Genomic DNA, 25,138 nt, shown 5'->3' with positions numbered 1-25,138 from the left:
TGCGTGGTCGGGACATAGAATTGGGGCCCCTCGTGCCCATTCCCTCCTTGGCAGGAAGGGAGGCCCAGGGTGGAGAAGGAGCGGAGAGCAGAGTCCTGGCCCCGGCTTCGTCACTTGCCTGCTGTCACTTTGGACACGTCCTGTTTCCTGCCTGGGCCTCTGACGTTTCTGCAGCAAAATGAGGGCGTTGGGTCAGAGGGTTTCCAAGAGGTTTTGCTGCTGCTCTCAAATGGAATCTATGTGTCAATGAATGGTCATAAGACCGTTACAGGTAATATTGGTGTCGTGGAATTATTTTGACCTGTAGATACAGAGACTACGTGTGTAGTAGGAAAAAAAAGTGTGGTCTTTGGAGAGAAATGGTCCTGAGTAGTAATTTCAGGTGTTTCTCTGTTTCCTTTCTATAAAATGAGGGGGAGGTGTGGGTTTGTTGTAAAGAGAAAGGCAATGTTTGTAAAATGCAAACCTGCCAGGTTTTCAGTAAATACATACATAGAAACAAAAATAATAAAGATTTCTTTTTATGGGTGGTTCCCATAAAATAGGAAAAAGCAGCATTTCTTTTATTACATATCTTAATAACTAGATGCTTTATACTAGATCTAATTGAAGTACGTGTTTAACTTCACTGAGCCGAAAACGTATCTGTAGTTAAAATATAAAGTAATCACATTTGGCAACGTCGAATTAAGCTGATGCCATATTCAAAGTGACCCTATAGGGAGTTATACAGCACAATGTAGGGAACCACCTAATGTTTGGCCTGCTGTAGGGATCGTGTTTAAACTGCAAGGCTTAGGAGATAGAAGGTTCAGGGAATGAGTTTCAGTTTCTCTGTTTAGTAGGGAAAAAATCATGTGATTTCAGCTGCTTTTCTGAACCGCACCTGGCCTCAGTTTCATCGTCTTTAAAATGGAAATCATAGTGCTATCGGCCAAATGGATTTAAAGCTGTGATGAAAGGCAGTTTTACGCTGTTTGACTCTGGAACCCAGCCCTCCTCTGCCAGGGGCTCACGTCAGGTCCCCGTTAAATATTTTAACAGTCTGTTCCATGTTTGTACACGAAGTCTCCAGCATCCCTAAAGGGCCCTTGATGTGCTTCTGGACAGATGACATCAAACCAGCGTCGCCATTTCCTAGTTTTCCCGTAGTTTGTGTGTCTGCTTTTCATTGAAAATTGGTGAAGAAGAATACCTTCCTGTCAGTGGGAGGAATTGTACTATATGATGAACTCAGGCTTTTCCCCTTTAACCTAATCAGAAAATGGTGGCTGGGAAATCAGCCTGACTTGGATTTTGCTTCAAATCGTCTAAAAAGTTTTCCCATTCGTGCTGGTCCTTAAATAGACTGCAGAGCTAACAGCACACTGGAAGTCCTCCTACCAGACTTGCAGAGAGAGCCTGTTTCTTACGCCCTGACTGTGCTCGAGTGGATCTAAGTGCCTTTTCTAAAACATGGTTCGGGCTGCCGCACTACAGTGTGGTGCTGTTGTGAGAAGGAAACCAAAACAGCATAAAATGGAGGCGTAAAAGCTAAGCAGAACAGTTTGCAAGGACTGTCATCAGTGAAGCAGAGGCCAAGTAAACTGTGTGTGTGTGTGTGTGTGTGTGTGTGTGTGGAAGGCTGGGAACGTATCTTAAAACGGCTTATTGTATCTCAGGAAAACCCAAAGCAAGCGATGGTAGTAAAGAATTAAGGTGAAAAAATGATGAATTTTCATGACAGAGCAATTGCTGCTTTTCATCTGATGCTCCGCATTTAAGCTTTGAGTGTACAGGGCACCTGCGTGTGCCTGTGTGTCTTTGTGGCCGTCAGGGAGGGTTATGATGGGGATGGTCTCTTTCTTTTCCTTGTGGTCATGTGCTTTGCGTGTCGTGATTCACACTGCGTGGGTTTTCACTGTTGGTTTGATGAGAAAATAGGCCTCAATCACCAATAGCAAGTCACAGTCCCTTCACGTCCTTATTCCGTCTATGGAGGGTGTTTGTACACTTGTTTTGATTCTCACAGGATCCTTGAGTGTAGTGATTGTTTCTGCAGCACATTTCTGTAGAAGTTGAAAATGAGACTTAGGGATTTCAAAGGACTGGTTTATCATGGAGATCCCAGTGTGCCACTGGTTCTCTCCCCAGATTTGCTGAAGTAGAGACCAGGAAATGAGGGCTTCATTTGTAGAAAGGTAGTCTGTGTATCCTAGGTTGATGCCTGAGGGGTTTAGTAGAAAACAAACTCTCTGCAAACTCTGCTTGTCTATGCCAGGATCTGTCAGATGATAATTATATAGATATATATAATTATAATCTGTAAGATGATAATCTAAATCTAAGCCTGCTTCACCCTCCAACAGATCTACTCAAACCCCCTCTGAACTGAGCCCTTGTCGACCCCAGTAGTGACTCACTTTCCCTCCTCTACTCCCTATCCCCCTAAGCCGGCTTCCTTTTTCTTCTAGTCCTTAGTACTTGCACTCATGTTAATTTTCCATCTCCCATCACGGAAAGAAACTCTAGGGACTTTGTTTCCTCTTGGATGAATTCCTTGTGCCCAGAACACTGCCTGGTATATAGTTAATCCTCAATAAATGTGTGTCAAAATAGTCAACTGCATAAATGCTGTGAAAAACTACAGAATGAAAAAAAATGAAAAGCCCTGAGAGGTTTTTTTAACGTTTAACGTTACAATTTAGTCACTATAAAATATACCCATTGCTGTTGATCAAATACTTGTATAAAGAACTGATGCTAGAAGGTTAGCATGATAAGAGGAGAACACATTTTATGTGGTTTTTTTGCGGTTCGCGGGCCTCTCACTGTTGTGGCCTCTCCCGTTGCGGAGCACAGGCTCTGGACGCGCAGGCTCAGCGGCCATGGCTCACGGGCCCAGCCGCTCCGCGGCATGTGGGATCCTCCCGGACCGGGGCACGAACCCGTGTCCCCTGCATCGGCAGGCGGACTCTCAACCACTGTGCCACCAGGGAAGCCCGAGAACACATTTGAAATCTTTCTCTTTTTCCCCTTTTCTGTCTCCATGTAGGATTTACAGCTTTTGGAGGATGGAGACCTAACCGTGATAGGAGACCGGGGAACCACGCTGAGTGGAGGCCAGAAAGCCCGGGTCAACCTCGCCAGGTAAATGGCGTTTCAGTTGCCTTCCTGCCCCTCCCTCCTCCATGGCTCCTAGTGGAAGCGAGCATGCAGACCCCGCTCACCGGGTGGGCCCTGTGTGAAGCAGGGTCTTGGCCCTTTTCCATGGGCTCTTGGAATGAATAATGATTTGCTGGACACCATCTTGATTCAAAGATGGGACACAGGAAGCTTGAAGCGTCCTTCTCCTGACATCTCTCTACGTTTCCTAGAGCCGTGTATCAGGACGCAGACATCTACCTCCTGGACGATCCGCTCAGTGCAGTAGATGCAGAAGTGAGCAGGCACCTGTTCGAGCTGTGAGTTTGCTCCTGTTTTCTATCATTTCTGCTTTCCAGGAAGAGATCAGGGAAGAGAGCTCAGGAGGGCGTGTGTGCTTCAGGAGACTCGGCTCATTCTGCCCTGGTGTCCCTGTCCCCCCTCCCTTCCCTCCACAGAAGATCCGTCCTAGAGAACTTTTGCATGAGGATGAGGTCGAGATAGGAAAATGCAGAAGGAGCTTGCAGTGTGTGGAGGCCAGTGGAGTCCATGCTTTGGGGAGGAGAGGAACAGATGGCAGATTTCCCCTTGCTGCTTGTAGTTGACAACCACACATTGTGGGTGGATCCAGCCCCAGCAGTAAGAAAGACGACGTACGTACGGTGTTTAAATCAGAGAGTGGGACTCAGTAGCCTGGCACTTGGCTGCCGGTCCTTTTCCTCCATCAGTTGTTTAAGGCATGTTAGAATCGAAGTTCTCAGTAGTGACATAGGGCTTCCATGGAAAGGCCTAGCTGGTTTCTGCTTATTATTGTATCGGTTTGGAAATACTTCATGAAGTCTAGAATTTAAGAATGATTTTTCTTCCACCTCAGAGTATGACCTCAGATATTTAACATTGCTTCATGGACGCTTACTAGAATTAATACTTAGACCCACATTGTAGGGTTAAGTTGAATTTCAAACTCGGTATCTAATACCTGGCTGAAATGCTGACTTTCACTTTGAGTTTCTGGAATTTGTTGTCAGTGGCTCTTGTTTGGCCACAGAACCCCTGGAGCAGAACAGCTCTGATGCTTTTCTGTGTATCATGTGTCCTAACACACGCTGACTGAGGCCTCTGTGGAGTCTAGACTGGCCTCTTCGAAAGCCTCGTGAACTTGCTTTTTCTGAAACGCAGAATACCCTTTGGGACGCCACCCACATCTACCCCACGGTTAGTTACCTTGCTGTTCACCTTGTTAAAGCCAACGAGCCCTTCCAGCTGCACTTATTAAAGCCCTACTGTGTGCACTGAGGTCCATGCCCTTACAGATGTTGTTGCACAAAACCTCTCAGTTTACAGAGGAGAACAGTGAGCCAGGAGAGGGGAAGGACCCACACGGGAGACTGAGACGTTCAGCTCTCATTTCTGCCTCTAAGGAATCTGTCTCTATGGAGCTTGTTAAGACAGATGCCTGGGGAAAGGTCGGCAGAGTCGCGGTTTAGAGGGTTTGGATATAGGATGGTAAATGCTAAGTGGAAGTAGAAGTGGGCAGCTGTAGGCTTTCAGGTGAAGTTGGAAAGCTCCCTGTGCACTGGCCTTAGCGGGAAGTGCCCTGTGGGCCTGCAGGCTGGAAGGGTTTGTGGAGGCTGAGAATAGGATTCAGTTCCTTTTGCTAAATGGGAAGAAGCAAGGCTGTGAGAACAACAGCAGGCACGTCCTCGCCTGGAGGATGCAGGTTGTGCGGCAGAGAGAAGCAATTTGAAATTTTCGCCGTCAGTTCCTCTTAGTTTGCTAGGGCTCTGTCTGTCCAGGCTGCTCTCACAGGAGACCATAGACTGGGCAGCTAAGAAATAACAGAAATTTATCTCTCATAGTTCTGGAAGCTGGGAAAGCCCAAGGTCAAGGCACTGTCAGATTTGGTGCCTGGTGAGGGCCCCATTCCTGTGTCTTCACATGGCAGAAGGGGTGAGGGAGCCGTTTGGGTTCCTTATATAGGGACACTGATCCCATTCATGCAGGCTCTGCCCTCATGACCTAATCACCTCCCTACGGCCCCATACCTTCACTATGGGGATTAGGTTTCAGCGTATGAATTTTGAGGAAAAAAAACAGTCTGCAGCAGCCTGTTACATGGTGAAGGCTGGAAGGTCAAGATCAAGGTGTGGGCAGGTTTGGTTGCTGCGGAAACCTCTCTTCCTGACTTCCGATGGCATCCTCCTTGCCGTGTCCTCTCTCTGTGTCCGCACGTGATCTGTTCTCTGTCCATGTGCCCTGCTCTTAGGTATTGGGCTCCTCTGTTTCTTTGTTTGTTTTTTTTTGTTTTTTTTTTTTTTTTTTTTGCGTTACGCGGGCCTCTCACTGCTGTGGCCTCTCCCGTTGCGGAGCGCAGGCTCCGGACGCGCAGGCTCAGCGGCCGTGGCTCACGGGACCAGCCGCTCCGCGGCATGTGGGATCTTTCCGGACCGGGGCACGAACCCACGTCCCCTGCATCGGCAGGCGGACTCCCAACCACTGCGCCACCAGGGAAGCCCGGTCTCCTCTGTTTCTGAGGACCCCAGTCAGATTGCATTAGGCCCAGCGTAATTAAGGGTAACAATTATTTCTTTAAAGGCCCTGTCACCAGATACTAAGGTACTGGCGAATAATGTGTCAACATGAATTTTTGGGGGGAAAAACTTCATTCGCAGCAAGTCCTAAGTAGCATAGTAAAGAGGCTTTCGCAGAGTCAGCAGTGTGAGAGAGAGACGGGTGAGGCCGCCCTGAGCTCTGGGTACTGGGAGCTGGGATTCCACATCCACTAAGCAGGGGCCATTGGCGGGCTCCACCAAAGTCTGTGTGTAACTTGTGCTTCGTTTTGGGGTGGTGAGAGAGCTCTGGAGATCCATGGTGCTGATGGCTGACGACAGTCTGAATGTACTGAATGCTACCGAGCTGTGTGCTTAAAAATAGTTGAAATGGTAAACTTTACATTATGTATATTTTGCCACAATAAAAAAAAGTGCCCAAGTTAGCATTGAATCTTTCAGCACACAAGAGCAGGGCAGCCGACACGTGGCATGGCCTCCAGCTCTCTGGTCTGACCCCCTTTTCCCACCCTCTCCTGATCGTGACTTTATGAATTTTCCCGTAGGGAAGTGCCTTGTGGCTTGTCACGGGTTCAGTGAAAGGGCGCTAATGCCGTGACAGAGGTTCCCCACCCCCCATCCTCCTGGCATCACGGGCAGTTCAGCCTCCCTGTTCCCAGGGTGCTTATTACCACAGAAGTTCTCCCAAGTTCTTCTAACAGAGGCAGTATTTATAGCTGTTGGGTTTAATGACCTTGGATGTACACTTGATAGAAGCAAGCTTGTTCAGACTGTTGTTTGCTAATCAGAACCACATTCTCTGGGGAAACTTAGGGCAGAGAGCACGAATGCAATTTAGGAAATCGCTCAGCAGCAACTGGAGAATGTTCTCAACGAGTTAGAAAATTGGATGGAACAGTGTGCTCTGAAAGATGGTGGTCGTGTCGAAGCTCAGTAATGGGGAGTGTTTTGTATTAAAAGTGAACGAAGTGCACTTCTACTTGCTGTTGACAGTTTCCTTCAGTCATGAATATACATTGAAGGTTGTTAAGGTTTGTGAATTTTCCAACTATACGTTGTAAACCTTAAGTGGATTCTCTCACCTACAGAAGGTTAGAGCCTTAGGTGAACTGATGCAGTCTCACCTGTGTCCAGCTGTGGATCCCGTTTTGGTTCAGAGACCCCCACGTCGCCAGACCCCCCCCCCCGGCTCCCTGCGTCACCAGCTCTTCGGGCCTGTCCTGGTCAGATGCCCACGCTGCTGTCCACACAGTTCGCCCTCTCTGCTCCAGCCCCTCACAGACCCCCCTCATGTTCAGGCTGCAGATCCAGGTCCTCAGACGGAGAACGAGCTCCTTTGCCATCTGCCCCCATCAGCCTTTCCAGCTGGCCCTCACACCCACTGGGCCTTCCAGCCGTGCCGGCTTTGTGACGGGCCCTTTCTCACACCTGTCTGTCTGTAGATACTGCTCCCTCTGTGCCAGAGCCCCTGCCTTTCCCTCCTGTTCCTTCAGGGGGAGCCTGTGCCCTTCTGTCTTCCCACAGCCCTCGGTGGGTTGGACTTGACCATTCATCAGTCCTCCCCACCCCGCTATAAGCTGTGAATGCATGAAGACGCCTTAGCAGGGCATGTTCTGTCCCAGGACCCTTGGACCTGCTGTGCCTTCTTCTAGGGACGTTTCCCCAGATAGGCTCCCGTGTCACCCCCATCTAAGGCAGCAGCCCCCCTTGCTTTTCCTTCAGAGCACACATCACGGCCCGACAGTGCATTTTCCATACTCGTTCAGCGTGTCCCTCTGTTCACGGTGCGGAGTAGCGTCTGCTTCCTTCACCTGTGGATGTATGCTCGACAGTTAGGACTGTGCCTGGTATCTCACCAAAGCCTGTCGAATGAATGAATGTAGATAGGTGCTCTTTTTCATTCTTATTTGATTCACTCTGCTACGGGAGGTACCCCCTGTTAACACAGCCCTTATATAGGAATATATATAGTATTACAGGATTAACACAGCCCTTATATAGGAATAATGCTTAAAGAACTCATCCCTGAATCAATTATTTCTGTATGGTATGTCTTGGAAATCTTTACTCTTAAAAACTTGGAAGATAGATTATTTTCCTAGAGATTTGGATTAAAAGTCTTAATTAGGAATAAATTTGTAGCCATCAACTGATCACTTTATTGTAATTATTTATATTACCTTTTCTGTGATGGAATTACAGGAAGAAAACATTCTAGAACTTTTGGGTAGCTCTGTCTTGGACATGGCAGCCCATTAGATTTGATTAACATCTGCCTTCAGTGGCTATTGACAGATAATTTTGAATTTAGGAGAAACAATTCCATGAAAAGCTTTAGTGCTAAGTCTGAAAAGGTGTTTACTTGGTCAAGAAATTTAGTACAAAATCTGAACTAAGACATGTCAAAAGGTGAAAATAAGTCCGTTTCGACATAATGGAGCGATGGCGTATGTGTCTACGTCCTGCGCTCTCGCTTCTGATCACAGACCCAGTGTCCAGCGTGTCCCCTTAGGACTTTTCTGTCCTGAGTCCAGAGCACATGACCGCTCGTGGGTTAGGAGGAGTGCAGGTGGGGCTGACGTGTACTGAGCGGATTGGTGGTTTGATTTCTCAGAACAGGTGGGTGAGTTGTCATTGGCCTTGTTTTGAGATGAAGACACTGAGGTGTCGTAGCTTGTCCGACGCTGTCGGGCTCGTGAGAGGGACTGAGCTGCAGTCTGCTGCCTCCAGACTCTGCACCTGGCTCACTCAGCAGGCTGAGCTGTGGCCCAGGTCCCTGAGATTTGCTCTGCGAGGGTCTCAGGCACCCAGCATACACGCCTGGAGCCCTGCCTGTGGTCACCGGGGCCCTGGATCCGGCTACTAGCTTCCCCAGAGGGGTTGTAGACCCCTCTAGGATGAGCCTGGGGCTGAGTCCCTAGGGGTCTGCATTTAAAATGTGGAGCAGTTTGAGGGGTTACTGTAAAAAAAAACAACACTGAAGTTTGAGTACTTGAGGGGGTTTTGGCTAAGAGGATTGGCGTCGGTTGAGCCACTGGATGACTTCCACTGTGACGTGGACCATTTGGACTCTCATCTTTCATTTTCACATTCAGAAAGTTTTCAGTGCAAATGAAATAAGATTTACTTCCTGGATGAGACTGGGAGTGTTGTAGAGACTGATCAAGGCCATGATAGCATTTGTTTTCAATCTAATGTTATTTGGGAAGAAATGTCTACAAAACGCAATCTGGCTAAGGTTACTGAGAAGCTATGACTTTTTTAGGGGGGTTAATATGTACATCATAAACAATCACCTGGGAAACTGTCTACGAAAAGTGTGTCCATTTTTATATGACATAGATCACTCTTCTCCCATTCTCAGCATAGGTGTAAAATAATTCGTATTGTAATTCAGTCAGCTTTTGGAATCTCAGTTTTGCTCCATTGTTTTCACTGTGAGCTATGTAAATAATTGTTAAGATCCGTTTTAGGAAAAACAACTTAGCAGTTGGTGCATCTTTCGCTGGACTGCTTTCTAGAATTTTTTAGTGGAGCTAGATTCAAACTTGCTGCTGACTTGAGGACCTAGTTGAATTGATTGATGTATATTTGTATTTAATTTGTATTCATACTGGTATTTGAAGTAGAGGACTTTGACTGCTGTCTTGTCTTTTTCTCACTATGTTTTCAAATTCTCTGCTTCCAATTTGGAGCGCCTCCACTAACGTGCTTTTGCACGCTGTACCTTTTACATTTGTAGGTGTATTTGTCAAGCCTTGTATCAGAAGATCACAGTCCTAGTGACTCATCAGTTGCAGTACCTAAAAGCTGCAAGTCAGATTCTGATACTGAAAGATGTAAGTAATTTCTAAAAGTCTGTGCAAATTGCTAGCACTTAGTTGTGTTGAAGGCCAGCCCTCCCCGCAGGTCACTCTCCTTGGATTCTTCATAAACGCCCTTTTCTGCCTCAGTTTTATGCCCCCCTTTTCTCAGAGCTGGTATCCATGGCTTTGAGGATGGATCCAAAGCCCTTAGAAATATCCCTGTTGCACTCTAAGCCACAGAAGCCCTCAACTGTATAAAAGTGCTGCTGCAGAGTTGCTGAATTATCAGTGTTGCTGTGAAAATTGTTAAGGATAATGATGCTATTTGATTTAGAACTTTTTATTTTCCCCTTCCACAACCTAAATCAAAGTGTATTATTTGGAAATTAGAGATACTGAGACATGTTTTTATCCACCTGTTTGTTGTACAGTTTGCCTAAAGAGCATCTTTCATTAATCCCAAAATGGGTAACCGAGCACCCCCAGTTAGAGATGCCCACTCTGCTGGTTTACCCAGTTGCTTTGTCTCAGTGCTCAGATCTTTTTATGTGTCTGATACGTGTGAGATCGTGTGCAGCAGGAGGACAAAGCCCTGCCTTCCCAGGGCTCCCATTCTTATGGGGACAGATGTGATGAAAGAGGGGGTGGGGCTGATATCCTGGCTTCCTCCCTGAGGAGCTGGTGCCTCTCCGGCCTGAGGGACACGAAGGTGCGGGCCATCCAGGCACCTGGGGGAGGGGGGTCCTAAGGAAGGAGCTGAGCTGGCAGGTTGGAGGAATGGCAGGAAGGCCAGCGTGTCTGAGGAGAGGGAGCGGGGGGCCATGGAGGGCGCTGGTCTCTGAGCAGTGGGCGGCAGGCCAGGAAGTGGGATGGAAGCTACTGGACGGTCCAGAGCAGGTGAGTGATGTGGTCTGAGGTGGGATTTAAAAGATTCCTCCAATGTTCGCTGGACGGGCAACAGCAGAAACAGAAGTCTTGGTATTGTTGAGAAGATTCTAGAGCTGCCATAGCAAAGTACTGAAGACTAGGTGGCTTAAAACAACAGAAATGTATCGTCTCACTGTTCTGTAGGCTGCAAGTCCCAAATCAAGGTGCTGGCAGGGCCGTGGGCTCCCTGAAGGCTCTAGGGAAGAATCCTCCCTTCCACCTTCTGGGGTTCACCGGCCTTCCTTGGGGTTCCTTGGCTTACAGCTGCAGGACTGTAGTCTCTGCCTCTGATGTCACGTGGCCATTGTCCCCGTGTCTGTCTTAGGCTCTTCTCTTCTCATAAGGACATCAGTTGTATTGGATTTAAGGCATCCCTACTCCAGAATGACGCCATCTTTCCTTCATTACGTGTGCAAAGAAGCTGTATCCAAATAAGGCCACGTTCAGAGGTGTCATGTTTAGGGCTTGAACATATCTTTTTTGGGGGGCCACCATTCATCGAATGCACAACAACTCACGTGTTTGGGGGTTGAGTAGAGATTATTGAGAATTTTGCCGAGTTAGTGGTTGTTTTATGCTTCCCTCCTTGTTTGCCTGTGTTCCTCAGCACTTCCATCGTGAACCCTTGTCTGTCCCAATAGGCCCTCACTTATGAAATGAATTTCTGCCATAAGAAAGAGTATTAAAATGCAGATCCTCTATTCCTCCCTAAATCGGGGCCTCAGATTCTTCCAGCTTGAGGATAATGAATTTCATATGCAGAGACATGATGCTAGTGTGGTAAAGCTCCAGCATCAGCCTTATTAATGAGCACAGAATCGGTGATTGTCAGTAACCTGGGCGACCAGAATAACCAGTGTGTGGATGTGTCAGGGCCCCCTTATTGCTTGTTCTGAGGAGACCACCCTCAGCTTTAGTACTGTCAGAACAAGCAGTTATCTGCTGGTGAGCACCCTTGGGTGAGTTGGGGTCCATCCTTACTGTTTGCCTGGTCCCTCTCTCACAGTAGTGAGGGGGTGACTGCCTCCCCGTCCCTTCAGAATTATCAACGTTTGGCTGCAGAGTAAAATTGCTTTCTGTGTACCACTAGTCATTTCCCTGTGCATCTTACAGATAACTAAGTAGAAAGTTGTAATTTCCTTAAAGAAGGTGTATGCATTTTGCTTCCCAAGTGGAGCAAGACACAATATATCCTGAATAATTTTCTAGTTCTGCAGTGTCAGGTGGTACCCAAAGGCTTCACTGGGTTTCTCCCAGTGGCCCGCCTCAGGGGATAGGGTGAGAAGGGGTATCAGCTGGGGTCCTGGCCCACCTTCTTCCATCTGTCTTGCCTTCACCAGAGATGCCCTCCTTTGTTTAGTTTTTTTTTTATTCTCTCGTTTTAAAGTTAGTTTTATATATATATATATGTATGTATAAACTTTTTATTTAATATTGGAGTATAGACAGTGAACAATGTTGTGAGAGTTTCAGGCGCACAGCAGAGGGACTCAGCCATACTGCCTTAACCAGAGCTGCCCTCCTTTGTTTAGTTTTGCATCCTGGGATTTCCCATATTTTGTTTGCAACTGAATGAATCAGCTGTGTCTTTTTTTGTATGGTGAAAAAATAGAAAAAATCTTCTGCACATTACTTTATATAACTTTGTAAGTGAGGGAAACTGCAATGATGTGTCACATGTGTTAAAAGAAAATGATTAGACTGGCTGTAGTTGAAGCAGTTGCCTGATTTGGGGAAGACAGGCTGCTTGTGATGGGTTGTTCGTTCCTAAGTTCTTTCTCAGACTAAAGTGCATTGGTTCTGGCTGAAATTTTCGCTTGTGGCGTGGGGTACCAAGGCATTAGAGCCATCCCAGTCTTAGGGCCTCCTTGTTTAGCTACTTTATCAGGTGGAATATTGAATTTTCTAACTTCTGCGTTTGTGGGGAGGTTGTAAAGACCATGAAGACGCCGCAACGCCGCTCATGGGTTCTCTCAGTTCCCATGTTGTCTAAACAGACTATATTGATACTCCCACCAACATCTGTGCTTTCTGCTTCCCTGAAGTTGCCCATGATAGTTACGTCAGTGGTCTGCATTTTAAATTCATGATCACACATTTCTTTCATATCCCCCAGTACCTAACGCAGGGTGTGGCGGAGAACAGAATGCTCAGTTCAGTTGAACTGAACTGGATTTGTTAACCAGAGTTTCAGATCTAAGGATCATTTTTTTAACAAAAATCATCCTTTAAGATTAATTTACTTCTCTTGACCAGTATTTACATTATATTAGTATTATCAAATGCAAATGCATTCCTTTCAAATTCTTTATTGTTCTTTTAGGGAGAAATGGTGCAAAAGGGGACGTACACTGAGTTCCTGAAATCTGGGATAGATTTTGGTTCCATTTTAAAGAAGGAGAATGAGGAGACTGAGCCATCTACAGTTCCAGGATCTCCAGCTCTGAGGAATCGCACCTTTTCCGAGTCCTCAGTTTGGTCTCAACAGTCTTCCAGACCCTCGTTGAAAGATGCCGCTCCAGAGGACCAAGATGTGAGTTTGTCATCCTGCAAATGCCCTGGTCTGTCTGCTCTCGGTGGACTCGTGGACCTTCAGTCTTCTCCACTCGTGACATCTTCGTTTGTCCCAAAGTAGATCCTAAGTTGCCTAGGCCTTATTCAGTGGAATTGGTAGAATTAAAAGGGCATGCAGGGAGCAAGCCTGATTAGGGTTCTTCTTTGGGTGTAGGGTCGAGAATCTTATGGACTCCAGTAGTGGGTCTACTGCTATGAATTCCAGGATGCATGTGATATTGACATTAGAACTCTTCATGTTACCATACTTAAAATCGTACTTGCTCTGGTAGACCCTGGCTTCCCTTGTTCATCCAGAGGCTTAATTTGAAGAACCCCTCATACCCAGCCTGCTATGACTTACATTAAATCAGCTACGGTTCCTACGTGTTGGAATGTTCTGGCAGTGCAGGTGACTGATGGTGGTATTTTTCCCCATTGTCAGATGGCCTGTGATAGGCCAAAGGTAGCATGTCCAAAGGACCTGACACATAGTAGACACTTTGGAGTTAGTTCTTGTCTGTCTTTCTTATCTTTCAAGACCGAGAACCACACCTTATCCACCTTGCATTTCCAGTGGCCAGCATAGAGCCCAGGACATCCATAGCCCATGTGACTCTATAATGTATTCTAAGTCCTCCAGACAGAAATGCAGAAATGCACTAGATCTCCCTTAGAAACATGCACAGGTGTTCCTCGATATCCAGTCCCTCACTCTCCAAACCCGGGAGCCTGGATGATTCTGATAAGTATTCAGATTAGTCGCTCACATTCCAAACTCAGGAATCCCTCTCTGAAATTCAGGAACCAAACAGATTTGGATCATATGCTGCTCCCCTGCTATCCAAACTCACATGTCTCCAGCTCACAGTGTGAACTCAGTTTACTCTATTTAACTAATATTTTGAACCCACACTTTGTTTTATGTTTCTATAATTGAGTGACACAAATAAACTAGAGGGGTATTTTAGCTACATAACATTTTGTATAATTATTTTGGAAAAAGCTTCTGCATTTATAGTTTAATCAGTTATGTTGTAAGGGGGCTATCAATCATGGTGTTCTAATTTAAGCAAAGGTCCCCAAGAACATTGTGCAAATGGTATTCCTTATCTCTAATAGATTCCTAGAAGTAGCATGGTTGGGTAAATGCATACATGGTTTGGCTAGATACTTCCACACCTTTCTCTGTGGGAGGTGGACCATCTTGCACGCTCCTATCAGCATATAAGTTGTGTCTCTTTCCCCACAGCTTTGCAGTGGAGGTCACTGTTGAATTCTAAAAATTGTAGGGTTCATTATTTATATTTTTGTCTCTCACTGCCTTTCCTTTCCAGACTGAGAATATACAGGTTACACTATCTGAGGAGAGCCGTTTGGAAGGAAAAGTTGGTTTTAAGGCCTACAAAAATTACTTCACAGCCGGTGCTCCCTGCCTTATCATCCTTTTCCTTATTCCAGTAAACATCGCAGCTCAGGTAAGTAAGGACATTTATTTTGTTTTGTGCCCTGAGGTTGATACTTATAATACTCTTTATACTGTATTATTTATTTTACTGTATTATTATTTTTAATATGTGTATTAAGGGATTTATTTCAGAAAACTGACTCCATGAGATTGTGGGATCTAGCTGGGTGAATCTGAAATCAGAAAGGCAGGTGTGCGGGCTGGAACCCCAGGCAGGAGCTGACCCTGCAGTTTTGAGGCAGAATTTCTTCCTTCTCCAGGAAGCGTCAGGTCTTGCTCTTAAGGCCTTCGTCTGACTGGAGAAGGCCCATCACACTGTTCAGGGCAATGTTCTTTACTTAAGTTCTGACGATAGATGTGAACCACATCTACAAAATACCTTAACAGCAATATCTAGATGAGAGTTTCACTGAGTCACTGGAGACTGGGCTAGCCAAGCTGACACAGAAAACTGACCATCACAGTACCTGTCAAGCTTTTTTCCTTTGGAAAATCCTGACATTTATACAATTATTAACTATATTTTGCAGTCCACTGGGATTTGCGCTGAAAAGCGTTAATATGTGCGGAGCAAAATAAGTGAGACTTACTGGGTGTTGTGTGTCCGTGACAGAGAGATTCTAGGAAAAATATGAAGTCTTTTAAAGATTTTAAAATGTCACATGCCCTTCCCTGACCTGTGGTTCTCTGGGATGTGGGGCTTGCCCCGACCTGAGCTGGAAGGACCGTGTCCGTTCTCTGGAGCCTTTCCATCACCCATTCTAGTGAGTGGGGTTTGGAGGGGGTCAGTCATGTCACTGTTTGAGTGATTGTTGTTTCCTGCTCCAGGTTGCCTACGTCCTTCAGGATTGGTGGCTTTCATACTGGTGAGTGATTCCTGGTCTGACCCAAAGTGCTAAAAAATCGACACGAATTCTCAGTTTCCCACACAGTCATGGGGGCGGGGGGATGGGGCTTGTTTAGCCTCCTCTTCTGATCCGCACATAGTTTCCCTGAAGAAAAGTTAAAGTTCCTGCTGGTGGGTGTGACCCTCCCATGGTCTCTCCTGATGTCTGACCCTTAGCGGGTTCCTTACAGACAGTTTTGAGAACTGTAAGTCATGATTCAAATTGAATTTTTATAAGGTAGACAGACACAGGGCCTTGTGAGCTGGGAAACATTTTCCAGCATAAAACATGACCCCTAAATCGAGGTTCATTTTTTTTTGTATTTACCTAATTCCATCTATTGCATAATGTTTTTTCTTCCCTGTTCCATAGGGCGAATGAACAGAGTGCCCTGAATGTCACTGTTAATGGACAAGGAAATGTAACTGAAAAACTCGATTTATACTGGTACTTAGGAATTTACTCAGGTAAAATTGAATCATCTGGTCTATTATACGAGAGTCTGAGGTGCTTACTATGAGCCTGTGTGAGCAACTAGGGCTTCCAGGAGTAATTCAGTAATGTCTTAACAGATTAAGAGTCTGAGTCGCATTTATTCTGTGAATTAATTAGAATAATTATTTTTAAAATCTACTAGAAGAGAGAGGTTGAATGAAAACTCTTAATTTGCTCTGTACTGGATTTTGGAAGTTAAACCAGGATTGCACATTCAGAAAACCAGCCACTGGAAATATGTGGCTATTGTCTACTCTAATAGGTTGCTTTAGCTAAATCTTATATCATTATATGGATGGGCAAGAGGATTAGAAACGGATCCCCACCCTGTGGTTCGGATTGTTCCAATTCTTTCTGAATAAACCTTGGCTTTTATGGACCTTGGATGAAATCCTCTGGCAGCAAGGGCCCCCACATAAAAGCATTATTCCCTCGTAGGTATGCAAAACTCCCCTTCGCCACATTGCTCATCTCTTGGGCTTCACTAATTACTTAAGAGAGAAGCTAAGCAGGGAGAAATCCAGTGTCTGGGAATTAGGATTCCGAGTCTTTCTTACCTTGAGATCACAATGTTATCGTGTCCGCAACTGTGCGATTAATTTAACTTCTGGCTTGCCAGGCTAATATTAACGTGGCTGTCTGTTTTCACAAGAGTGCCTAGAATATATGTAGCTTTTAAAAGGAAATCCTCATCTAAAATTTTAAATATTCCCGCAGGCAATACTCACACAAGCCTTCTGCAAAGATAGAGTGAGTTATCTTTGTAAGAACATACTCGCTGAAATTTTGTGTGTATTTCGTTGATCTCTTGCTAAGAAATCTAAGCCCATTAGCTGTTTACCTTCTCAGCTGGTGGACTATGAGGGCTTAAAGGAAGAAGGAAGGGATTTTGTTATACATTCATATAGGATGGTGGGCTAAGGAAAGTGCCTATTGATGGAATCCAGGAATTTGAGCGGTTTTCAGGGTTTAAATAAGTGTTGTGTCATCTAAAGGGAAAAAAGTACTTGGTGGAATATTTATTACAGAAGTTATTCTATTTAGCATTGTGAGTTCAAAAGATCTTAGGGGAGGGTATTTTAATATTTAGGTGCATAGTAAGTACTCATATCACTAACAAAACGGAATTTAAATGATTATTTATAATTTGTATTTTTCTTACAATTCAGTTAGTTAGAAATAGATTTTCTGCTTGAAAATTAATGTGGTATTGTCAGATTCTTTAAAGCTACTTGGGCTTTGTCTACAAGGAAATGGTAGTCAATCATTTCTCCTGTTACCTGTTAATTCACATGCTGTTACCAAAGCATATCACAATATTAGATCGAGACATGTTGTAATTAGTAAGATTTCAAATGCGAAGAAGGGACCATCAACTACTTTTAAAAATTATCTTTCTTCTGAGCTTTTAGTAGAATGTATAATTGAATTAGGAAATCCTTGAATGAAATGTTATTTTACACTTGATGTTTTTCCCCATGAGGTTTCTGTTTAATGAGAGGAATACCATGATTTTTATATTCTTCTTTTTAAATGTACCTTGTGAATGCATTAAACTCTTTTAGAATCCAGATGCTTAATGGAATAAAGTATTTACGTAATATCTTTATAAGCTGCGTGGCATGGTTTAGCATCCTTGAAGAAAAGGCAGAGATCTTGTGCTGAGTGGTTTCTCTATTTCAGGGTTAACTGTATCTGCCGTCCTTTTTGGCATCGCCAGATCTCTGTTGGTTTTCTACGTCCTTGTTAGTTCCTCACAAACTTTGCACAACCAAATGTTCGAGTCCATTTTGAGAGCTCCAGTATTGTTCTTTGATAGAAACCCAACAGGTAAGTCAGACACCAAGTTTCTCAGTAAATATGTCTTGTTATCGTACTTAATGCCTGATTACGTTTGATATTTGAGATGCTTGGAAGAAAATCACTGCATGTTGATCCATTTTCTACAAAAAGCTTTGCTGCTGTTTTTTGCCTATGAGAGGATATCTGAATATAGAGGCATATAAGCTTTTATTCCAGTTTATGTGTGTGTGGAAAGATAAGTGTATGCTCACTTTGCAGAATGATTTAGGAGCCGATTTGTTGTGTGGCAAATGAAACACCCTACATTTGATGCAAATATATTTAAATATTTTTGGCTAGTTGCTAAAATATTGGCTGTGTTATATTCTGTTAAGGTAGGTTGTCTGCTAGAACCTTCTTATAATGAATCTCTACACGACAGGCTGTGTGTTTCTTTCTTTCATTTCCCATCTGCTTGTGGAATCACAGAGCTCTGGCATGTGCCGTGACTATGACGTTTACCTAGAATGGTAATGAAAAATTAATTAAAACCCAAGATTAGTGAAATGTAAACATCCTTTTCAATAAAATTAACTGTGTAATTTACATTGGGCTTTTGGTGGCATGTAAGAGGCCTTGTGGTACACAGCAGGTGGGTCTTCAGTAGTAAGTTTCTGGATATGAGTGTCCCTGGAGGTTTTTCAGTGGTTGCTTCCTCCACACTCAGGCCTTTGACCCGTCTTGCTCCTGACCTGGGCTCCTAGGAAGAGTTAGTTCATCAGCATACATGCCCTCTCTGTTCACTTGGTTCGACTTGTGGTGAGGCCCAGGGTGGCTTTGTTTTTGCAGGCAGTGATTGACAGTACCTTTCAAGGCAGGGATGTGGGCGGGAGGGAGGACAGGAGTAGCCTTGGCTTGGCCATCAGCTAGCCATGTGACCAAGGCCAAAGCAGATACATACTGCTGAGCAGGCGAATCTCAAGGCAGGATGTTGTCTGCCTTGTTGTAAACGTATGGACTCTGGAGCCAGCTGCCTGGGTTCAGTTCTGGTGCTAGTTACTAATAGTAATAGTCCGTTAACGTGATATTAATATTTATGTGTTGGTTATTTAATTTCTCTGTGTCTCAGTTTTATCTGTAAAATGGGGGTGCTCTTCACACACTCATCAATATATTGATACTGTTAGAATTAATTAGGTTAATACATTCACAGCGCTTAGCATACGGTCAGTGCCTAGTGAACCTTAGTGACTATGAATACATGGTATCTGGGAACATCCCCTCCTGTGAAATGGGAACAACTGCTGCCCCTCCTGTTTCCCAAGACTGTTGTGAGGATTCAGGAAGACTGTGCAGGACGGCACGTTGTGCAGATTTATTCAGCACGTGTTGTTTAGTCCAGGCCCTGTGCAGAGCACAGGACGGTAAACGGCAGAGGCCCACACAGATCTCGTCTTTTTATGTCATCATCATGCAAAAGTGATTGGAGGATGATGTGCTATTATGGCTGTGAAGTTGCTTCAATTTGTCAGTTAATGTGAAAACTACAGCCATAAAGTTGGGAGCAGTAAGTGGGACTGGATGTCTGTTATCACAGCCTCTGAGTGCTGGTGACCACAGTTAACCAGGCTCTTCATGTTCAAGACCTGTAGGCTTCTTCAGACGCTGGTTTATTTGTCATTCAAGGATCTGGGACCACGTTTAAATCTTTGAGGTCGCTCATCTTAGAGCAGCCGGCACGCTCGTGTTTACCTTGCCTCCCCCTCCTGTATGTATTAGCAGGACTTGATTCCTTCAAGAAAATACAAGCCCAAATAAGTACTACGAACATAGGCCTAGTTTGCCCAAAAGGTTTAGGGGCCAAGAATTATTTATTTACTCTTTTAGTGGTAGATGAAAACTTTTTTTAATTAAAAATTTTAAGTGATCGAATTTAATTTTCTGTTTGGATAAAAATTTTGTACTTTTTACAGTTGGAAAAAGTACAAACTCTTACATGGGTAAGAAGTATGCCTCTTAGTTGACATTATTGATTGTGTATAACCTAGTAATTATATAATACTCTTTAAAATTCCCCTCTACAGTAGAGAGATGGACATGCTTGACTTTTAAGTTGCATTAAATATCTGCATTTGATGCGTCCAAGTTCCCAGCATAAAGTTGTGGCCCCTGAGTTCCAGAGTATGTTCTCCAGGTAGCGTGGAGAGATCAGGAAGCATATCCTTCCATTGTCAGAGCACACTCTCCGGGAGACCCCAGGGGTGAGTAAGTTTCCTGTGAGTTCAGGATCCTGACAGCCTCCCAGAGTTAGAAAAGGGAGGGAGAGGAAGGACTTTGGCCAGTGTGTAGAGTTGGCATGGTGACCGATGGAAGCTGGAAACTCCAGGCAGAGGCCCATCGGATCTGCCCCATGCCCAGTCTGGCTGGGATTTGCAAGCAGTTCGCCAGAGTTCCCTTCTGCCCACTTGTGCCAGTAGATTCTCACTGACCCTGAACTGGATTGTCACTATGCCTTTTATACATTCATCCATTGGTGGGAATGCTCCAGATGTCCCGTCTCCCTTCTCGTGCTTCATCTCAGATCCTCATGAACTTTGTTAGACGCTCGGGTACTCTGCACTTATGCTAAGAACCAGGCCTCCAGGGGAAGTTCCTGAAACACGGGTTGTCCTACCAAAGTCCCAAGTTCACTTGTATTTTAAGAAGGAGGGCAGAGTCAGCCTGGCAAGTGTGCGGTTCTTCTGTATAGCATAGTTTCTCTGCCTGCAGTTGAACATTCCAGGAAGCCGATTTTAAAGAGGGTTCCATCCCTCTAAGCTCCAGTGGCTATGTTACTGTCCATTTTGAATCCTTGTATTGGGCGCATGAAGTTTACTTAGTTTGTTTATGTAATTTGATACCTTATTGCCTACTGGTCTTTCATAATCTGTTCCGTAGAATGGCAAAAGCAGTGTTTCTTTTTTCTCTTTTCTTCTTACCTTCCCATTAGCTCACCATCTCTGCTGTGCTTTCTTCCTTCGATGTATTTTAGTAATGGTACTGTGTGTGTTTATTAAAGTGCCACATGTTTCCAGGGGCCCCGACGTTTCTTACACGATTTGACTGCAGCTGGATTTGAATAGTACAGTGCCTTTGCAGATGTGGGCTGTGTCCCTGTGCTGTTTGCTGCATCCACCTCTTCCTAGCCAATCTTTGTCTTTTATCGCCAAAGCTGCATTTCACTTGTATCAGATCTTCATACACAGGTAACGCAAATCTCAGGTCAACAGTAAATCAGTTAGAAATTTAGAGATCATTACTATTTTGAATCCAAATTGTGTTTCCGTTGAACAGGCAGAAGTTGTTTTATTTACATCTGGCACAAGAGGGCAGCATGATCTACATTATTTCAGGGATATAATGTAAGGGGCACCTTATTGCAAGATCTGCTCTTTTTGTATTAAAGATTTCTTGGAAATTCCATTTTTATGTCTTGAATCTTTGTATTTTGTAGTACTGATACAGAATTTTTAAAACACTGTTGTGGTTTATTATGTGTGAAACAGTAAACTCTTGTTGTCCTGAAATATCTAGCATTTCAAACAAGGTATTTAGATCTCTCTTTTTTTTTTTTTTTTTAATAACAAGTTTGGTTGTTTTTTTTTTTTTGGCTGCGCAGGGCGGCATGCAGGATCTTAGTTCCCCTCCCAGGGATCGAACCTGCCCTCCTAGCCATGGAAGCACGGAGTCTTAACCACTGGACTGCCAGGGATTTCTTAGCTTATGTGTTGTACCCTAGTAACCGGAATAGACTGCTGTTGACTTTTTTTTTTACTTACTGCGCGCCGGCTTTCTTTAGTTGCGGCGAGCAGGGGCTATTCTTAGTCGTGGTGCGCAGGCTTCTCATTGCGGTGCCTTCTCCTGTTGCGGAACATGGGCTTCAAGTGAGCCGGCTTCAGTAGTTGTGGCACGCAGGCTCTAGAGCGCAGGCCCAGTAGTTGTGGTGCACGGGCTTAGCTGCTCCGCGGCAGGTGGGATGGGATCTTCCCGGGCCAGGGATCAAACCCGCGTCGCCTGCATTGGCAGGTGGATTCTTAACCACTGCACCACCCGGGAAGCCCCGCTGCTGACGTCGTGACTGGATATATTTTAATTCCTGAAGGGTAAAATATGGTCAGTTGTGGGACCTGAGTCAAACATGAGTTTTGTAAGAAATATGACCACACAGTTTCTTCCATTTTCATCCATGCCATCAGAGTCAGCAGAAATATTTTATTCTTATCAAGTGTCTAGAATTTCACCCTTTGTTTTGGAGAAAAGATGAGAAGAGGGTTGTCGTGCTTTTTCATGCCTAATCCTTGTGACAAGACACTTGGCTGAGTGCTTGGAGTGCAATGGATTCCGGATAAATAATTGTTTATTTTCTGTCAGTTTGCTAATTTGGTTCTAAGAAACTGTGCCACCGGCGTTGCTAGATGTCGTATTTCTTCTCTTACGGAAACGCGAAGTTAATTGGATTGTGGCCAGTATGTTCATTTCACGAGACTTATTTTTCTGCAGTGTGCGCACACGTGTTAGTTCACTTATTTATGCATTCAGTGTAAAAAGAAAGGTACAAATGTATATCTTTAGTTTTTCTTTACAGATCAAGTTAAGTTAGAGCTAACGCATTACCAAAAGACAAAAAGTACTAATTTCTTTTGTTCTTTTTATTCTTCTGGTAGCACTACGTGTTCTTTTTATTCTTCTGGTAGCACTAGTCTAAGAGAAGACATATTCTCTTATCTTCTGTAATCAGAACTCTAGAATTGCCCTAAGGATTAATATTTCCAACTTGACTGAGTGGGAAATGAGGCTCTGCAGATTTCACGCATGTAAAATACCCTGAATTAGGATGTGCATCATGTAGGAATTGAGGGTTGGAGCAAGGAGGAGGGTAGTGGAGGTTTGAACTATTGCCGTTTCTTTAACCTGGAAAGGGAGTCCTTAGCCTCCACTACAAGTTGCTAATGAACTTGTGAAGAAGTGAAAAGTGATTTGAAAGCAACGTGGTGAGCTTTTTGTAGTATCAGAATAACCCTCTTGCTCTAGTATTTATAAAATCGGTTGTCAACAGACCACTGCCTTGCTAGAAAAAAGAGTCATCCGTAGGGAAGAATAATAATTGCAGGGATACCTGTCCGTTTATTCAGTTCAAATGACCACTGAGGTTAGTGCTAAATGCATATTTTTAACAAGTATAATATTTCAGAACTGTCAAAATTACCTTGATAATAGGCCTGTTAAATTATAGCTCTATAAGTTAGGAGGTAAGATGGCTCTGCTTAGCACACAGTAATCTATGCCTGTCCACACAAGTGATTCTGCTGAGCAGGTAGCATGTTAGAACAAGAAATACTGGTCCTGAAACCTCTGATTTATGGTAGGTGTTGTTTTGACACAGCATCATTCAGACGATTTACAAGGCAAGGCTTCGTGTTAAAATACTTCACCAGTGTCATCATTCGTCACCGACATAAATATTCAGTAGTGATGCTGGAAAACTGGTAATACGCCCATTCATGCCAAATCACTTGCTATGTTTCCTTTCAAGTGAGATCTGTTGTGGATATGGTTAAAAGAAACTATGATTTTTCTTCCTTGAGAGCAGATGAGCTGTAAGTAATTGAGAATAAGAATAACAACTATCCTGACAGCTTTCATGTACTCATCTTGCCTAGGTTGCTTTTAATTCTGGCTTAAGTCCTACAGCCTCACCCCCCCCCCCCGCCTTTGTTTTTCTTCCCTTTCTTTGCTTAGTGCACATTGTAGAGAACATATTTATATGTACATTAGTTAAAGAGGCTTTTTGTGTTCAAAGGAAGAAGTTAGTCATCATCTGAAAAGCTTTGTTGCAAAACTAAAACACACATTTCCCCTTTCATTTTTCCTTGTTAAAAATAACAAATGCAAGTGACTAGAATGGGAATAACACAAAAGATTTCATCAATCATGATGATTCTCAATGGCCACATAAATATTACTTTTTCAGGTTTCAATTAAGCAGCTAATAGTTTGAAGTAGGTGTGGTAATTAAATCCTGTTGGGTTGTGACATATTAAAAATAATGTTTTTCACATAACAATGGTTATATGTACTTAAAGTCTTATCAGGGTGATATTAAGTCACATTTTATGGGTGTTGCGCGTTTACTGCTAATAGTATCATAGAAGCCTTTGTTACGAGTTTAAATAGTTACATATATTTGATTACCATTGTTATTTTGTCAGTAATCTCTATAAAGGTGATTATTATAGCACTTGTCTACACCTGGTAAATATTGCAACATTTTGGTGTACAGTTTAAATCTATTAGAATGTTCTGATTACTCTTTATCCATTTTTTTTCTCTGTGAATAACCATACATGGAAATACGGACAGTTTAGTAACAGAGAAAGCACTGTCGTTCTCCAATAAAATGTTAAAAAGATACGATTTGAGAAGCTTGTACCTTGTTCGATGTGCTAATGGTACTGTCCCCGGAAATTGTTAAGGATGACATTTTACTTGATTGCATTTAAAACTTTTCCAATATCACAGGATATAGAAGTTCTCCACTTCATTTTAATATGTGTTGTCTCAACCTTCAGCTTAATTGGAGCCAGGCGGTCTTTGGTACCCAGGACTTCACTGCTGTATTCCAGTTTCTGGTCTTAGTGTGCTCAGTAATTTGGCATTATTTTATGGGATGTATGAATTATAGTACAGTTATCCCTTGGTATCCTCGGGTGGTTTGTTACAGGACCCCTGTAGATACCAAAGTCTGAGTAAGCTCAGTGTCCCTAATACAACCTCTGCGCATCCTCCCATATACTTTAAATCCCTGCTAGATGACTTATACTTTTACTTATATAAGCAAATTCAAGTTTTGCTTTTTGGAGCTTTCTGGGATTTTTTTCAAATATTTTTGATCCATGGTTGGTTGAATCCAAGGATGTGGAACCCATGGATGGGAAGGCCCAAGTGTAAGTGTAATTCAAATACTGTTATTTAACAACACCTGCCTCCCCAGACACACACACACAGACACACACACACACACACACTATTACTTCAACCTTGTAGCTGTTTGTGACAGTCAGAAAATACATCAAAGTAGTTTTATGACACAGTTCATTGCTTTTGTACAGCTATTTCAAGAGAAACTGGAATAGTTCTTCGAGGTCGGATTCAACAACAATAAACATTAAGTATATCAATTTCCTGGACTGAAAATTCCATATGGTTTTGCTTTACGGCCAAGTCTTTCCCCTCAAAGATTTGATTTCAAAGCTCTCCTATGACACCATGGGGCGAAGTTTGATTTTCATTTTCTAGCTGGAGCCTTCATCTTCTGTTACCATTTCTTCCCTGCCTCCCCTTTATTTTAAACATTATTCTTATTTTGCCATGAAGAGAATGGAAAAAAATCCAAATATTGATAACATTGAGCCAGCAATGTTTTATTTCACATAAAGTTATGTTTTAGTTAATTAATTAATTAATTTTAAAAATATTTATTTATTTGGC

General features: G+C 43.7%; 1 protein-coding gene across 5 annotated transcripts in view; it reads left to right on the top strand.

Moving 5' to 3' along the window:
• Nucleotides 1-25,138, top strand: part of LOC307176444 (ATP-binding cassette sub-family C member 4) — a 214,113-nt gene that overhangs the window by 91,088 nt on the left and 97,887 nt on the right. For all 5 annotated transcript variants that reach the window (XM_079902549.1, XM_079902547.1, XM_079902550.1 and 2 more), the window contains exons 12-19: nt 3,035-3,129; nt 3,357-3,443; nt 9,436-9,532; nt 12,750-12,959; nt 14,317-14,457; nt 15,276-15,313; nt 15,707-15,801; nt 17,513-17,659. In XM_079902549.1, coding sequence (XP_079758675.1) covers nt 3,035-3,129; nt 3,357-3,443; nt 9,436-9,532; nt 12,750-12,959; nt 14,317-14,457; nt 15,276-15,313; nt 15,707-15,801; nt 17,513-17,659 — 910 coding nt within the window. The remainder of the gene's footprint in view (nt 1-3,034; nt 3,130-3,356; nt 3,444-9,435; nt 9,533-12,749; nt 12,960-14,316; nt 14,458-15,275; nt 15,314-15,706; nt 15,802-17,512; nt 17,660-25,138) is intronic.

The sequence above is a fragment of the Stenella coeruleoalba genome (assembly GCF_951394435.1).
Source record: "Stenella coeruleoalba genome assembly, chromosome: 18".
Taxonomy (NCBI): domain Eukaryota; kingdom Metazoa; phylum Chordata; class Mammalia; order Artiodactyla; family Delphinidae; genus Stenella; species Stenella coeruleoalba.
Note: the sequence above shows the minus strand (reverse complement) of the source record. Positions and strands in the feature narration are given on the sequence as shown.